Source organism: Ipomoea triloba, chromosome 12 (genome assembly GCF_003576645.1).
Source record: "Ipomoea triloba cultivar NCNSP0323 chromosome 12, ASM357664v1".
Classification (NCBI taxonomy): Eukaryota; Viridiplantae; Streptophyta; class Magnoliopsida; order Solanales; family Convolvulaceae; genus Ipomoea; species Ipomoea triloba.
This window is the reverse complement of record NC_044927.1, coordinates 25,463,532-25,481,200: the sequence shown is the minus strand read 5'-3', so window position 1 is coordinate 25,481,200 and position 17,669 is coordinate 25,463,532. Positions and strand designations below refer to the sequence as shown.

Sequence of the window (17,669 nt, the reverse complement as noted above, 5' to 3'; positions counted from 1 at the left end):
AGTCTAGACTCTCAAACAAAATGATCTATTAATCTTATTGATTTGAGTTAGTTAGTTATGTGCAACATAGACTGAATTATTTCATTGTGATCATTTGTAGACAAGGGCAGTGACGGAGCTGCCCTGGGGGCAGTGGGGGCACCTGCCCCCACTCACTCCACCCCCACCCCCACCCCATATATAGCTTTGTATGTATATATGTGTATATATACCTATTTTAGATATAAATATATAAAAACAGATGCACTAAATTAAACAAAGTGTAAGCTAGACAAGATGGTAGAATTGTGTTTTGCTGTAGCAAAGGTTGTGTGTTCGAATCCTATGGGATGCACAATTGCTTATGCGAATCCTGTAGCTTCTATAGTGATTTTTTTTATGGTATATATATATATAATAGATTAATATACACAAGATGTTAGGTTGACTAGTTGGTAGATGTATTCTTGTTCTAAGAAAGGTTATGGCCTTATGGGGTTCATATCCCTTATTGCTTCAAAAACCTTTTATGAATTTTTTAATATATAATTGTTTTCTATTTGAATTAATTTATAAATTAATTATGTTTCATATTTTGTTATAAATATTTTTATAAAGTTTTGATATGTTTTATTTATCGTTTATATCCAACAATATTTATGATTATATTTCTTTAAGTATTTTTTTTTTTTAATATTTCGCCCCTGCTGGAACAAATTCCTGGATACGTCCCTGGACAAGGGGTCACAAGGCAGAGTTTACACCGTGCACATCCTCAAATAGTGATTGTTGGTTTCTATTCTCAATGTGAGTTCCCTCATCACTCAAATGATTATTGAATCAAAAGGAGACACCATAATAAAGAACTAATAATTCAACGTGACTAAATTCACTATATTTATCAAGCGAATAACAATATACCAAAATAACTAACTTTACACCCCTCATTAACTAAAAGTAAAAATTTCAATTTAATGTTTGGTTAAATTTTATTTGTTGAAAAGTACAACAAATGTAAATATAAATTTGATATAGCATAAATAAACATTGTGTATAAGGATTTTGATCTACCCCACTTAGTTATATTGAAATATAGTGTAAATGTAAGAGGTAGTAATAAGGTTGGGAAGCTAAATGTCCAACCATATGAGGTTATGAAGTTAAGGTTGGTACATTGCAAGTTGTGAAGAATCAACCCCTTTACATTAAGTGGGATACTCTTTTTATACTAAGTGGCAAGTCGATAAAATGATGACAAGTTAGTGACAAAGCTGACACAACATCCATCAATTGGGCACTTGAGTTGGTCATGATACATGTAAGTTGTTGATGTGACAGCTGGTGAAATGACGAGGAGAATTGACACGTCTAGTAGCGATGATCGGGAAGTATGTTGATATCAAGATTAGAAAGCCTTTTGATATCAAAATCATGAAATCTTTTTATATTGAGGCCAGAAAGCTTATTGATATCAAAATTGAAAAACCTATTAACATTAAGGTCGAGAAGTTTCCTGATATCAAAATTGAGAAGCCTATCTATATTCAAATTAAAAAAAAAAGTCTACTAAAATCAAAATTAAAAAGAAAACCCACAAAATACAATATATAAATTATCAGACAAGTACAGCTGCTTTATAATGGAAACACATACTCCTAAGTTTGGGATAAAATGATAAATTATCAAGGCATTAACCTATTACCTATGCGAATTTGCACGTGATGCCTGCAGGACACAGGAGGGTATGTTACGCTCTTTATTGTGTTTTGAACCACTTCGTTGCCACATTAATTTTAATTTATTTTTCCTAACTGCAAACACTTTTTTCAGAAGCATGCTAATGCTTTACTCAGTGGGATTAGTCGATTAGATACCTAATGTCATGTTTAAGATTTCCCAGCTAGGTTGAAGTTACGTTGTCGCTAACGAGGGACAAATATGCTCCTTGAAATTAACGATGTAACAGAAAGCCCTCAGTAGATTGAAGGATTGAAGGAGTAAATGGTACTTATATCCCAAATGGATTATAAAATGTAATTCATTTTATAGTTTCATTACATTATATTATTTTAATTAAAATAAAAAAATATTATAAATATTAAGTAAAACTGTACTGTTTCCCATAAGACGTATTCATCTTCATGCATGATTCATCATCCATAGTTAGTAAAGAAGATGGGTGGAGATAAATCTTCAATTTCATTTAATTATAGTTAAACACATATATTTTAAGATGAACTTCTATGTAAATTGAATAATTACTCGCCTAATAAAGTAGATGTTGTACTTTTTCATCGGTTAAATCTTTGCCAACTAACTACGGTCATTTTTCTTTTATGATTGCATTAGGGTGACTTGGCCATATTTTATATATAATTTTAAATTTGTTTCCTAAAATTGGAAAATTTTAAAATTAAAAAAAAAAAAAGAAGAAAAAAACATCCCGGAGACAGTTGGAGAGCTTTGGAGCGTGCAACGAACTCACTCTACGAAGATCATTGAATGCCATCATCCGCATCAGGCAAAGCGCGAGGAGCATTTCTGTGACAAGTCGGCAAGGCTTTGCAGTTACAGAAATTCAACGAACAATTCAATACGAAGAAGGCACAAAGGAGGAGCTATTCGTCTTCTATGAGAGCAATATGTTCGCTAAATTATTCCAAAAGTTTTCTTCTCCACAGGTAGAGTTCTCAAAATTTCGCCCGCATTTAAATTATGATTTTTCTGTGTTAATTTCGTTATAACTTTTCCATATATGATATTGTAATTAATTTTATGCAATTTTCTGCCGTTTCGTCGGAATCGCGTTTCTGAGATTCAAATGATATGAACTTTCAGCAAATTATATCAGCTGATCAGCAGAGTGAAAGAGAGAAAATCGAGAAATGATTTTGTTGTATATGCTGCAAGTCGAATTTTGCTTTTTCCAAGCTCGTGCTTCTGAATTTATCTATTTGATATGGAAATAATTGTTTCGTATTGGTTATATGTGATTTTTCTTCAATTTGTTTATATTTTATAATGCGTACAGAACTGTCTTCAACTTGCTTAAATTTCTGCTCAGTTTTACTCATGAATATGTCACTTCCTATCTTCTTCTGCAACAGAATGAGCCACGGGAAACTCCAAAACTACCAGCACAAATTGCTGTTCACTATGGGATTCCAGCTACTGCATCTATTCTGGCTTTTGACCCTATTCAACAGCTTTTAGCGATTGGGACATCGTGAGTAGGGAGCTTATTTCAGTGTAGTAGTAGTATAGTATTGTCTATAAAGGGACGTAGATAACCACCTAATAACCATGGATAAACAAGAAGTTTGCCTTTTTCTAGTAATTTAATTTATTCACTTGATTGTATTTGATGCTAATGATTTGTCCCAATAAATGAATGTGCTACAATGTGTTATATACTGTATACATTTGTACTATATATACTCTGCATTACCAGCCAACCATGATGTCTTTGAGAGAAAGCTTCGAGACATCAATTCAGCATTTGAATTCACGTACTTACATGCATAATGATAACCATAACCACCATATGCATACCATTAGAAACAAATAATGGCTCTCTAGATCTGGTATTGTGTTCAAAATTATTTTGGCTTGATTTTTCCTGATAATTTTAATTCCAGGGATGGTAGGATTAAAGTTGTTGGAGGTGACAATATTGAAGGCCTTCTTGTATCTCCGAAGCCACTGCCTTTCAAGAATTTGGAGGTTGGTGAGATAAAAGTACTGTGTAGTGGTATTTTAAGGTCTTTGCTGGAATTCTTTTGGTATTAATATCCTTAGTTTTTGTGGGTGGGGGAACTGCATGCCTGCACAAGTGTGAAACTTAAAGCTAGACAATTTCCAATTCCTTAATAGTATGTTATGTATGATTGGGTCCCTTATTCATCAGTTGATGACTTGTTAGAAAACATAGGATGTGATTCTGAAATTTGTAACATACCAGGTTCTTTTTCAAGTCTAGAACTTACTGATTTCCTTTATTTACAGTGCAAAACCTCCTTTTGTGTTTGCGAACTAATTATCATTTCCCTTGTGTTCTTTTCTTTTTCAGTTTTTGCAAAACCAAGGTTTCTTAGTGAGCATCTCAAATGAAAATGATATTCAGGTACTTTCCACTCCAGTCTATGCAATCTGATCCATAGAGTACTGTTCTCATCAACTGGGTATTATTATATTGCTTGTGGCCATCTCTTTATCTCCCCACATCCCCACCCCAAGAATGACAGTATTCTGTTATTACTGACCGCCAGTTTCATTCAAATTCTGCAGGTCTGGGATCTGGCAAGCAGACACTTATCTTCAAAATTAAAGTGGGAATCAAACATAACTGCATTCTCTGTTATCTATGGCACTCATTACATGTAAATGGGTAGTGAAAAATTATTTAATTTATTTTTACTCCATCCAAAAATCTTATGTCATTTATTCCTTCCCTAACCATGTTTTTATTCTACAAACAGGTATTTAGGGGATGAATATGGATATTTATCTGTGCTCAAATATGATGCAGAGGAAAGAAATGTTGTACAATTGCCATATTATGTGCCTCCAAATCTTGTATCTGGTAATAGGGCTACTTGATTACTCATCTACATGATGTACTTGAATAGAGCTTTTTATTCTGGAAATTTCATCCAACAGCTAGGACCTGGTGTTTGTTTTAGCAACTTCCATAAATCTTCAATTTCTTTTGGTCTGGACAGCTTTGCCTTCATTTTTTCTCAGTTTTGGGGCTGAAACTTCTTGTACTTTACCATTGTTAAAAAAAAAAAGAATGTATGAATTGATGCAATTTTTACATTTTCATTTACTCGTGCTCTAATTTTGTTTGATTTGCAGAAATAGTTGTGAGTTCAATACCTAACCAACTATCTATTGTTGGGTTGCTTCCCCATCCTTGTTCATTTGGAAATAGGTAAGAAATAATAAGTTTTCCTTTTCATGATTTTCTGGTTTTGAAAATGTTTATATATGGAGTGCTAATTTGGCAAACTTGCCATACACTTGATCAAGTTTTACTGTTTTAAAGCAACATAACTTCTTAACCTTTCCTTCTCTATTTGTTTACAGAGTCCTAATTGCTTATGAAAATGGATTACTTATTCTCTGGGATATTACAGAAGATAGAGCTGTTTTTGTTAGTAGTCAAAACCATCTTCAACCAAAGGAAATTTTTGTTTGTACTCAAACAAATATGAGCACAGTGCATGCAAATGATTCCAAAGATCATGACCAAGAAGAAAAGGAAATAAGTTCCCTTTGTTGGTTGTCCTCTGATGGATCAATTCTTGCTGTTGGTTATGTAGATGGTGACATTTTCCTATGGAACTTATCTGTGCCAGACTGTAGTAAAAGCCCCAAGACTGAAAATCTGTCTAGCAATGTTGTTAAGTTGCAACTATTATCAGGAGACAGAAGGCTTCCTGTTACTGTTTTGCATTGCTCTGCTAACAAATCTCAAAACAGTTTAAGAGGCTACCTTTTTGTCTATGGTGGTGGTGAAATTGGAGCTGAAGAGGTTTTGACGGTATGCACCATTCTAACATAATCTCTCACTCGTCTTATATTGCTTTAATGGGAATAATGGGTGATATCTAGTTAGATAATAAAAAAGAATTGGAAGTCATCATTTGTTTTCCCTGCTAAACTAAGGAAGAATTGACCACATGCAAAATAAAAAGGTTGAATTTCTATTGGATATGTTCTATGGAGTATTTTGTTTTGAAACTTGTAACTTGTCATCTTATTCTTCCCATTTTTAAATGCTATGCTTGCAATTCAACTATATGAGAAATGTGTTGCATTTAAAGGAATGAAATCAGGAGTTTCACTATCATTGACAAAATGTATTTGTTTGACAGATCCTGAAACTTGATTGGTCATCTGGACTTGCAGCACTGAAATGCATTGATAGAGTAGACCTTAGACTTAGTGGATCATTTGCAGATATTATTACTGCACCAAGTCCTTGTGATACAGAGAATGACAACAGTTCACTTTTTATATTGACAAATCCCGGACAGTTGCATTATTATGATAAAACTTGCCTGTCTACCTTGAAATCTGAGCGAGAGAACAAGCATAATGCTCACAGCATTCAATACCCAGTGGCCATACCTACTATCAACCCATGCATGACTGTGGCAAAATCATGTTCTATGGATAGGAAATGGAATTTCTCACGGAGTTCCTCAAAGGTGCTAAATACTAATCTTTATTTTGAATTATCATTACTTATAAATAATGCTTTATTGTAAATCTGAACAATGAAGACTTTATTGTGTGGTTTTTCAAAATTTTGTTGTCAAGTGCTTTCTTTAGCCAGTTACGATCACAATAGTCATTGTACTGTGCAGTCTAAGAATGAAGGGGAATCAAAGTGGCCTCTAACTGGTGGTGTTCCTAGTCAATTGTCTTTAACTGAAGATAATGGTGTTGAGAGAATACACATAGCAGGATATCAAGATGGATCTGTCCGAATCTGGGATGCCACATACCCAGTTTTGTCACTTATGTTTGTTATCTCATCTGAGGTCTGTACAGTGTTACAAATTAGTTGAGCCCCCTAACTTGTAAATATTGAATAGGTATTATTTTCAGCTAAAGATTGTTCAAGGGTTCACCTATTCATTAATTGACTAGTTGATGCTCACAGAATACTGAAAATATAATTAACAGGTGAAGGGCATTGAAAGCACTAGTACCAGCCCAGCAATATCAGCTCTGGACTTCTCCTCCAGTTCTTTGAGTATTGCTATTGGCAATGAATATGGTCTAGTAAGACACACATCATTCTGTACTGTTACATTTAACTAGCCTACTTCTATATCTTGACCAAAGGGACAGTCTGATTCTTTTATTTATGTAGGTTCACCACTACATGCTTGGCACCAGCTCTGGCTCTGAGAAAATAAGCTTGCACTTTGTTACAGAAACCAAAAGTGAAGGTGTGGTGTGCTTATAATTGATTATCTGTCACTATCCTTGTGCTTAAATTTTGAGAATAAAAACAGACGAGACAACAGAATAAGAGTTCTATAAACTGTGAGTTACAGAAATTCAGGAAATTTATACCTCCTTGATTATTATTAAGCCTTGACTTTAAGCTAATCCATAAGGATGGCAATGGAAGATATGATAAACAATAAGATTGCATAGAACAGATTTAAAACTAAGTTTTTCAGGAGCCAGTTGTCTGCAGATTCATTCATCTATTTCATCAATGTCTCAGGGTGTAAACAATTACTGTTTTAATTGATACACTCTTGCCTAGAAAATTTCATTGACTAGAATGTAGAAGGTTGTCTGATAGGAGCTTTGGAGGGTATCACTGAAGTTGAAGTTATATTCTTTTACATAGTTTATGTAAATATTTACTATGAAGATATATAGTAACCATAACAGAGATGTACATTTGGGATGTGCTTATATTTTTTCTTTATATATATTTCTGATGCTTTCACTCCTTTCAGCATATTGGTGATCGACATGTTTCGTTTTCAGTTCATTTTTTCCCAAGTGGGGCTGGGTATCAATGCAAAGCTATCTTTTCACTTCTCAATTCCCCAGTGTGCATCCTGAAGTACATTGCTTCTGGGTCCAAACTTATTGTGGGGTTCGAAAGCAGCCAGGTAAAAGATCTGTTTATACAGTGCTGAAGGTTCTAGTAGAAAATAGGATATGCACATTCCTCATATGCTAAGTTGTGTATTAGTGCAATGGATCTGTAAGGCGCTGAGATTTGTTTTACCCTGTTACAGGTTGCTGTACTTGATGTTGATTCACCATCAGTTTTGTTTCTTACAGACTGTGTTTCTAGCTCAAGGTCTCCAATCACTTCTCTTTCTGTGAAGACATTTCCAGGTATCCGTCAGGACATTCTGAACCCTGAATGTGCAGCCTCATATAAAGTTGCAGAAGAGCTTGCTTTTGCCTTGACCAGAGATGGGCACATAATTTTAATGGATAGCAACACTGGCAATGTGATTAATTCTCAGCCAGTACATCCAGACAAAGTGACAACTTCAGTTTCTTTACATATCCTAGGTAAGCATTGGCTCCTTCAATTGTTTGATTGAGTACAGCTATAATACGTCTTTGTATAATTCTTATTTCCTTGTATTAGCAGAGAGCAATACATCTTTTGACAAAGAGTCTGACAAGGATATTGAAAGTAAAGATCAATCAGCACAATCTGGTGATCATGATCCCATAGATCCTTTGAAGCCTTCTCTAATGCCTAATGCTACAGATGCCCAGATTTTGGTTTGCTGTGAGGACATTTTATATTTGTTCTCTTTAAACTCTGTTATTCAGGTGCCTTTCTGTGTTAACCTCTGCAATAAATATAATAGTATAATCATTGTTATTCTTTCTCTAGTTGTGATTGGTGGAATAATTACAGGGTAATAACACTACTCTCCATGAAGTGAATCTTGTTAAACCTTGTTGTTGGACTGCTTTGTTCAAGAATGATGATAGAGAATATGGATTGATCTTAGTATACCGGACAGGAGATATTGAAATCAGGTAAACCCTATTAGTTTCTGATTGTTAATGCACCTTGTTCTAATGATTATGGTAAAGTCACTGTTATAATGCTTTTTTTCCTTAAATGTTTGAGATTTATTTCATGGTCTTTGTATCTCTTGATGCATCATTCTGGATAAATATATAATGTTTTGATCCACAATCACATCTCTGGCAGGACTTTGCCAGATCTTAAATTGCTGGGAGACACATCACTATTGTCAGTGCTGAGGTGGAACTTCAAGACAAATGTGGAGAAGACAATGAGTTCTCCCAGTAAAGGGATTATTTCACTGGTTTGTAGTTTTCTACTCTGTTCTGATATGTTCTCACTGAGTTAAGATTAATTGTTTGGTTATTCTCCTCTTATTATTTCTTGGCAATGTATTTTCTATATCATCTTTTTGAGATTTGTGAGTCATGCATTATAGTGATGGGCCACCCCTATTCTTCTCCCTTCAAAATATTTTGCTAAGTGGCATCCTGGCCTTGCAGGTCCATGGGTGTGAATTTGCCATTTTGGTATTGTGCTCTGGAAATGACTTTAGGTCTCTCTCTCATCTCACACTTCCCTTTGTAAGCACTAATCTTGTTCAAAATTGTGATGGATGATGAGCAACTTTTTTTATAGGATACCACAGGCGTTGCCTTGTCTTCATGATAAAGTCCTCGCTGCTACAAAAAATGCAGCTGCTTGTCTAACCCAAAATGAAAGGAGTAAAAAGGTTGTGGAATATCAGAGCCCTAATTATTCTCTATTTCTTGGCAATTATATAATTTGTTTTGCTTTTCTTGTCAGACTACTGTCAACAGTATGATTGCTGGTTTCTTAAAGGGGTTTAAAGGGGATAAAGGAGAGCAGGATATTGATGATACCGAAACTCGGGAAACTTTTATTGCACATCTAGAGAAAATATTTTCTAGGTTTCCTTTCTCAGACCCTCTTACAAATGTAATGGATGACCAAGGCAACTTGGAAATTAACTTAGGTATTTGTATCCCTCTTAATTCTACACACTTTCCAAAAAAATTGAAAAAAAATAAATTATTGTCTGTTTCTTAAAATATCATTTGCTACACTGAGTATTTGTTAACTATTTCTATACTTTGTGATACAGATGATATTGAGATTGATGATCCCATTCCCATATCATCGTCATCTCATCAGAGCAATACTAGCAAACAAGGTTGTTAGGGCATGTTATTTATTTATTTTATTATATCCTGGAACTGTTTAATTCCCTAATCTATATTTGCATGCTACTTGCAGTCTAAATCCCTTATCAAACTAATATTTGTTCTGATGATTCAGAAAATGAAAGACAAAGACAAAAGCTATTTGAAGGTGGGTCCACTGAAACTAAACCAAGACAAAGGACACGTGAAGAAATCATTGCCAAGTATAGGAACAAAGGGGTAATTTAAGTTGATAAACTTTCTGATAACAATGAAATTTTTATAGTTTGTTGAAACTGCATTTCCCAACTATGTTGTTACTTGTAGGATGCCGCCTCTACAGCCTCTGCAGCCTCAGCAGCAGCAGAAGCAAGAAATAAGCTTCATGAGCGCGGGGAGAAACTTGAGGTTGGTCCAATTTGTAATTCGATATATGCACAATTGTTTCTAATGATGCTATTGACTCATTTAATCCTAGATTCATATTTTCCCTTATCACCCTAAACTGGCCTCTTATAGTCCATTTCAGATTCAAAATCTTTGATTTGCATAAATGATAAAACAAAGCATGTTGCAAAATCTTTCATGCTATCTTAAGCAGCGATTGGTTTGGATTCTACAATAACTGGATTTCAATTCCAGTTATTGGTTTAAATAACTAGAGGAGATAATACTCGATTTTAGGTGAATTTTGAAACCAAATAATGCTTCAAATTAAAGGCCACCATCTGATCTGAGTGCTCTTCAATTCTTTGTTGTGTTACCTGCAGCAACTGAGTGAACGAACTGCAGAGCTTCAAAATGGGGCAGAAGACTTTGCATCATTGGCCAAAGAGCTGGCCAAGAAAATGGAGAAACGAAAATGGTGGAACCTCTAAAGCCATTGCTGTCGATCAAGCTGCACGTAGACCATTGTGACTGAGAGTTGGTGTACATATATCATATATGCTTCAATTAGTACGTTTTAATTATCTCACAAAACATTGAACTTACTATTTTGGAGATGATGCGTTTAGTGATGCAATGCTGAAGCCATCAGGCGAGAGGACGGAGTCAATGAAGAAAGTCAAAGCTGTACCGTCACTGTAATGACCTGTGCATGGCCGGCAGTTTGAAGGTAAGAAACATAGGACCTTCAAACTTGTGCTGGAATCTATTATGTAAAAGTAAAATAAAAATAAATTCCAAGTCAAACTTTTTGAATTCTACGTTATTGTGTAATAGGTTTATTATTATTATTTTTCTTTTGTCCCAAAGTAGTAGTTAAGGGTTATGAGTTATGACGGTGAACTATAGGATTTGGCGATCTGCGGTTGAGATTGAATATAATATTCTAATTAGAATGCGTGTTTCAGTTAGGTCCATATTGTTTGGTGCATTGTAATACACAGTCACATGCAGGGACTGTTGCAGAGATAACGAGTTGTATGAAAGTACGAAACACAAGTTCCGATAGTAAATGCATTTTCGAGAATAGTCATGGTATATACGTCGTTCATTGAATTCGTACATTCAAACTACTTATTAATGACTTCCATGTCCAAGACGACTGCTGGGGGAAAACCCTGCAAGCCAATTCTGACCACGTAACTAAAATCTATCTTCTCGTTTTCAGGTCAATGTGCAAAAATCCCAACATAAAATATTATAAACCAATTATGAATTTCTTAATGACTGAGACTACTTAATATGAATATCATAAATTAATTTTAATTTGAATCCATAATTATAAACAGATATGCATAATATTTATTGTGAACATCTCGAGACATCTTATATAACGTGGCAAAGTATTATTAGAAGATACTGTCTTACATAACGTGACAAGGTATTATTAGAAGACACTGTTAATAATATTCCGTCAAGTACAAAATAATTAATCTTGTGTACTTCATGTTAGAATGAGACAAACTAATATGAAGATCATAAATTAATTTGAATATTAATCCACCATTATATAAAAATATGTATCGATATTTATTATAGACACAATTGAACCTTTGTTGACGAGACATTTTGCATAACATGGTAAAGTATTATCAAGAGGAAAATTATTATGTAGACTCTAGAGTTTTATTCTCACTCTTAAATTTTTAATGTAGATATTTTTTTTGAAATTCACATGATGAAAATAATCTATCATTATCTATCCCGTTAACGAATAAATGTAAAGAAATAAAGTTTGACAATACATGTAGTAGAGTGTTTCATTGAGTCAAAAAGGCACTATTGTGTGGCCGGAGATTTGACAAATTCGTGTTATGTATAGAAAATATTAGCAGAGTACCTAACAAGCATACATGTGCAAATTGTTTAATGCAAAATTTAAGCAGCCGGTCAACCAGTTCTGTATTGAATCTTTGTATGAACCAGGAGATAAAGATCTAAGGCTTAAGGGTCTATTTCTAAACTCTAAAAAATTAATCCACACGGAGAAAAATTGCAATAAATAACATAAAAACTCGATCTTTCAAATCCTCACCCCGCACACGAAATTCACGTTCCCATTATATTCTGAGCTGCGAAGGAGAGGAGGAGGGCGGGGAATGTTTCCTGTCGTCTCCTTTATAAACAGAAGCAGTAGGTGATCTAAAGCAGACAATCTTGGATCATCCCTCTCTCTCTCTCTCTCAATTCAAAGAATCTTGATTTGTTTTTGGACTGATAAGCTCTGGTTCTAGAGAACCCAGAGCTAAAATCCTAAAAAGTCTTGATTTTTATCTTCGGAGCACTGTAATGGCGAGTTGGGTGTTATCAGAATGTGGTGTTAGGCCACTCCCACGGGTCTTTCCAAAACCTAGGGCTGTTTCAGCTTCTACCCATTCTCTCAGCTTACCAAAGCTGAAATCTTTGGGAACAGATCTTGGTGGGTGTTCGTTTTCATTGGCAGGGATTAAAGAGAGGAACTGGGCATTGAGGGTGAGCGCACCAGTGAGGGCTCCATTGGTGAGTGAAGAAGAGAGGGAGGGAATGAGTAGTGTGAGTGGGAATATTGGGAAAGATGAAGAAGAAGTTGAAGGGTTTGATCCTGGGGCACCCCCTCCCTTCAAGCTGTCTGACATTAAAGCAGCAATTCCTAAGCATTGCTGGGTTAAGGACCCTTGGAAGTCCATGAGCTATGTGGTTAGGGATGTTGTGGCTGTGTTTGGATTGGCAGCTGTGGCTGCTTATTTCAATAACTGGATTGTTTGGCCTCTTTATTGGTTTGCTCAAGGAACCATGTTTTGGGCTCTTTTTGTTCTTGGCCATGACTGGTACTCATTCTTCTTCTTCTTCTTCTTCTTCTTCTTCTTTTTTTTTTTTTTTTTTTTTTTCAAAAAAATTTACCTTTTTCATGTACTAGTTGTGGTTTTGAAGTTTATTTCTGAACTCTGCAGTGGCCATGGAAGCTTCTCAAGTAACCCTAAGCTGAACAGTGTTGTTGGGCATCTCCTTCATTCTTCAATTCTTGTCCCTTACCATGGATGGTTTGTTCATTTCTTTTCTTTGTTCTCAGGTTTTTTTTTTGTTTGTTTTGTTTTCTTTAACTTAATGTGATATGACATGATGATGGTGCAGGAGGATTAGTCACAGGACTCATCATCAGAACCATGGCCATGTCGAGAATGATGAATCTTGGCACCCAGTAAGACATTGATCTTGCTACCTAATATTGCCTGTTTTGCTCTTAATTTAGTTGTGTATTTGGCTTTTCAGTAAAATTTTAATAAATTATTGCTTCATTTATAACATTCATGTTCATTCATGTCAGATAACTGAGAAACTTTTCAACACTCTGGATGATGTCACAAAAAAATTGAGGTTCACCTTACCATTCCCCTTGCTTGCATACCCTATCTATTTGGTGAGCAGTCCTTTTCTTTTCCTTTCTGTCTCCATCTGTTTTTAATTGTTTATCTGTTTTTGAAATATGGCGTAGAAACTAGAAATTCATGTGTTGTGTTTAAATTGTCTTTAATTACTTGCAGTGGGGTAGAACGCCTGGGAAAAAAGGCTCTCATTTTCATCCAAACAGCGATTTGTTTACTCCGTATGAGAAGAAAGATGTGATTACCTCGACATTGTGTTGGACAGCAATGGTTGCTGCCCTTGTTGGATTGTCGTTTGTGATGGGGCCTCTCGAATTGCTCAAACTCTATGGAGTTCCTTATATGGTTGGTCCATTTGAGCTCCTACTTTCTTATATTTTATTTTGCGAAGCACAATTAATCTCTTTTTTTTCTCCCGTTCTCAATTGATTGTGTGTTTTGTTTCCGAAATGTAGGGTTTTGTAATGTGGTTGGATTTAGTTACCTATTTACATCACCATGGCCATGAAGAAAAACTTCCTTGGTACCGTGGACAGGTATGGCGTTGGAGAATTTTGGTTTCGATATCTTGAATTAGAATGTCAGTACAATTGTATAAATCGCAATGAAAATTCTGTTTGGAAAGTCAGATTCTTTTTGGGAGGATTTGTTATTATGACAATAATCTGAACTACAATGCTAGGATTCTCAAAAACTAAGCTATAGCGTTTTACTGCTATGCAATTGAGGAAATACTGAGATTTAGGATTTATGTGATCCAACAGGAATGGAGTTATCTTCGGGGTGGGCTTACGACTCTTGATCGGGACTATGGATGGATTAACAACATCCATCACGACATCGGGACTCATGTGATACATCACCTCTTCCCTCAAATACCCCATTATCATTTAACCGAAGCTGTAAGCCCCTCGTCATGTTCTAATCAAGATTTTCTGTTTCTGCCACGACTTTCTTGTAGTGCTGATATCTTATCCCCTCTTAAATTGTTTCGGTGGCGTTTGCAGACTGAAGCAGCGAAACCTGTGCTTGGAAAGTATTACAGGGAGCCGAAGAAATCGAGCCCTCTCCCGTTTCATCTGCTGGGAGACCTCATAAGAAGCATGAAGAGCGACCACTATGTAAGCGATTCTGGGGACGTCGTATATTATCAATCTGATCCTGAGCTTTCTGGATCTGTGAAGAAAAATTGAACTTTCTGTCAAAAATGGGTTCTCTCAAGCTGAAGATTTCTCGAGTAAATTTTTAATTTTTTAAGTTAATTTTTAGTGCTATTGAGGGAAATACCTCAGCTAGATTAAATTCTTTTTTCCCATCCATAATGTGAAGGGATATAGGTTCCACATTCACTATATAGTGATTGCTAAATTTAGCTGTTATTTTTGTTGTTTTATAAGTATTTGGTGTTCTGGTGATTCTTGAATTATACTATGAAAAAACTGTCACTATTTTATGCTGGTTGTGGACCACTGAGAATAGTGACAAACTGTTCCAATTTCCAAATATGATGTGAGATTGCCCACAAAATGACAAGAAAAAAGAAAAACTGTAATGAAAAACAAGGTTTCATTTTCAGTGATTATGGGAACTGTTACTCTTGCCCAGCTGTGATATTGATGCCATGTAAGAGGACAACCTAAATAAAATGAAGAAATAATTGATGGAATGCTGGAAAGCATCATCAACTCATAATGGAGGTACAGTTATGATAAATCATAAGAATCATTGGGTTTGCCAAATAAATACGTAGTAAGAGTAAATTGCACTTTTGGTCCTATGACTATAGGACTCCTGTTAATTGCGACACTTGACTTTAAACACTAACAAATTAATCCTTTGACTATGCTTTTTTTAACAGATTTGGTCCTTTCGGCCAAATCACTTTTGCCCGAAAAAATATAACCCATTTTTAATTATTAAATCATGGGGTAAATATGTCATTTCACATGGTTTCTTCTTCTTCCTTGCACCTATTGGACGGAATTGCAGCGTTGCTATGGAGATGGGAGGCTATGGTTGCTTGAAATCGGTAACCACCGCCACAGCTTTCGACGTTCTCAAGGATTACCTAGGCCTCGTAGAATTGCCATCTTCCTCTGTTTCGGACCAAAGCTTCGTCGAACCATCGCCTCACGCCGGAGCTTTGCCACTGCTCCAGCTGCCACCCTTGCCCTCGTTACTCTGCTCTGCCGGAAGGAACAGAGGTCGCCGGCTGCCTCTCGCCTGTCGTGCTTCGATGGTCCGCCGGAGGAGAAGACGGAGGTCCATGCTGCTGCTTGCCGCCATGGATGGGAGGGAAACGAAGAACAAGCTTGAAATTGCTCTATATCGGCGGCGGCAAGATCACACAACTCGTCTTTCCTTGTCCTCATCAGGCAGTGACATAGGCAACAAGGTTATACTTCTTGGGAAGCTTCCCTTTTTTATTTCTTTTCTTTTTTCGGCTGCTGCTGCAAGAAATGAGAAGAAGAACTTTTTTTTTTCTTTTTCCGACCGACACCGCAAGAAAGGAGACGAAAAACGACGAAGAAGTGAGGGGAATGAAGAAGGAGAGCTTGAAATGACCCATTTGCCCTCACATATAAGTAATTAAAAATGGGTTATATTTTTCCGGCCAAATTTGACCGGTGATTTGGTCGGAAGGACCAAATGTGTTAAAAAAAGCATAGTCAAAGGATTAATTTGTTAGTGTTTAAAGTCAAGTGTCGCAATTAACAGGAGTCCTATAGTCATAAGCTCTACGTAGTAATTATATTCTCATGAAATCTTAGGTGCAAAGAGCGAAATTTCTAACCCCCACGTCCCAGCCTTCAGGGTCGGCCCTAAGCGGGGTTCAGGGTGGGCACCTGCCCAGGGCCCATCTTTATAGGGGGCCATAGGCCATAAGATATACAGAGTATTATATATATATATATATATATATATATATATATATATATAGAGAGAGAGAGAGAGAGAGAGAGATTTTGGTTCAAATGCGGCGGCGAGCTCCGGTGCGATCATGCGGCCTAATTAGCACTGTCCGATTTTATTAGTCTTACTGAAATTCGCGTATATTTAAGTGGGGTTATTATGATAATTTTAGTATTTATATTACATGAATTGGAATGGTGCATTTTAGTACATAGTGTGGTACGTTTGAATACATGTGGTGCATTTTATTACGTATGTTGGTGCATTAACTGTGTTGTAGAATGATGTGTTTTAATCTATCCGTTGGTGCATTTTCATACGTAGAATGATGTGTAACTGTGTTGTGCAATGGTGTGTTTTAATACGTCGTCTGGTGCATTTTAATACATTGAATGTTGTGTATTTTAACACATGTGTTTCTAATAAGTGTGGTGCATTTTAATACGTATAATGGTGCATATTTTAGCACATGTTTTTTAATGTGTAAATAGTGTATGCTTATAATCTGACATGAGGCACGTTGTGGTACATTTTAATACGTAGAATGATGTGTTTTATTAAGTATATTGATGAATTTTAAGTGAATAGACGCATTTGGTATATTGTGTGGAATGGTGTGTTTTATCGGTCTTGTGGTGCGTTTTAGTACGTAGAATGGTGTGTTCTGTAACATATATATATTGCGCGTTATTTGATGAGTTGATATGATCTAATGGCTGAAAATAGGCCACACGGCCATACCTAATGAGCAGGCCACACCTGAACTCTACTATATATATATATATATATATATATATATATATATATATATATATATATATATATATATATATATTACTTATTATATGTTAATAAAATAGGGTTAATTGTTTCTACAAGTCGAGAACTGAACTCACAAAGACAGAAAGAGACGTTGTCACACACCCACCGCTCATGCCGCCCATCCGCCTAGGAGTATAAGGGTCGCCGGTCGCGCCTTCACCACACCAACCACTCAAATACTTAAAGATTTTTGATTGACTGATTCGGATTGATTGATTCATATAAGTGCCGGCTGCTTTTGTTCCTTTTTTTTTTTTTTGTTAAGATCGATTTTATAATAATTTTTTGTATACAATGTTGCTTAAAAAACATTAATCCGGAAGTGAAAAAAGAAAAAAGAAAAAAGAAAAAAAAAGTAAACAAATTGATCATCCGGAAACAAATTCTTCATATAGGGGCCTTTTTTTTTTTTTTTTAAATTTC

General features: G+C 35.6%; 2 protein-coding genes across 4 annotated transcripts; both read left to right on the top strand.

Moving 5' to 3' along the window:
* The first annotated feature begins 2,427 nt into the window (after positions 1-2,427).
* LOC115999882 lies at positions 2,428-11,176 on the top strand. Of its 3 annotated transcripts, none has more exons than XM_031239824.1 (24): positions 2,428-2,660; positions 3,087-3,205; positions 3,618-3,702; positions 4,049-4,102; positions 4,267-4,358; positions 4,458-4,561; positions 4,837-4,912; positions 5,068-5,524; positions 5,859-6,194; positions 6,354-6,530; positions 6,676-6,774; positions 6,866-6,944; positions 7,501-7,628; positions 7,758-8,043; positions 8,126-8,313; positions 8,402-8,526; positions 8,705-8,822; positions 9,022-9,074; positions 9,158-9,251; positions 9,326-9,515; positions 9,645-9,713; positions 9,839-9,942; positions 10,030-10,110; positions 10,473-11,176. In XM_031239824.1, exons 1-24 carry the CDS (start codon positions 2,622-2,624, stop codon positions 10,578-10,580), a joined length of 3,261 nt encoding a protein of 1,086 aa, XP_031095684.1. In that variant the 5' UTR covers positions 2,428-2,621; the 3' UTR covers positions 10,581-11,176. The 3 variants fall into 3 exon arrangements, with proteins under 3 accessions (XP_031095684.1, XP_031095683.1, XP_031095685.1); XM_031239823.1 differs by having other exon boundaries at positions 8,123-8,313; XM_031239825.1 differs by lacking the exons at positions 9,645-9,713; positions 9,839-9,942; positions 10,030-10,110; positions 10,473-11,176 and having other exon boundaries at positions 8,123-8,313; positions 9,168-9,251; positions 9,326-9,440.
* Positions 11,177-12,123: 947 nt separating this feature from the next.
* LOC116000429 (omega-3 fatty acid desaturase, chloroplastic-like) lies at positions 12,124-15,086 on the top strand. Its single transcript, XM_031240511.1, has 8 exons — positions 12,124-12,956; positions 13,080-13,169; positions 13,261-13,327; positions 13,454-13,546; positions 13,671-13,856; positions 13,967-14,047; positions 14,276-14,413; positions 14,519-15,086. The coding sequence occupies exons 1-8, from the start codon at positions 12,439-12,441 to the stop codon at positions 14,702-14,704; spliced, it is 1,359 nt and encodes a 452-aa protein (XP_031096371.1). The 5' UTR covers positions 12,124-12,438; the 3' UTR covers positions 14,705-15,086.
* Positions 15,087-17,669: the final 2,583 nt, after the last annotated feature.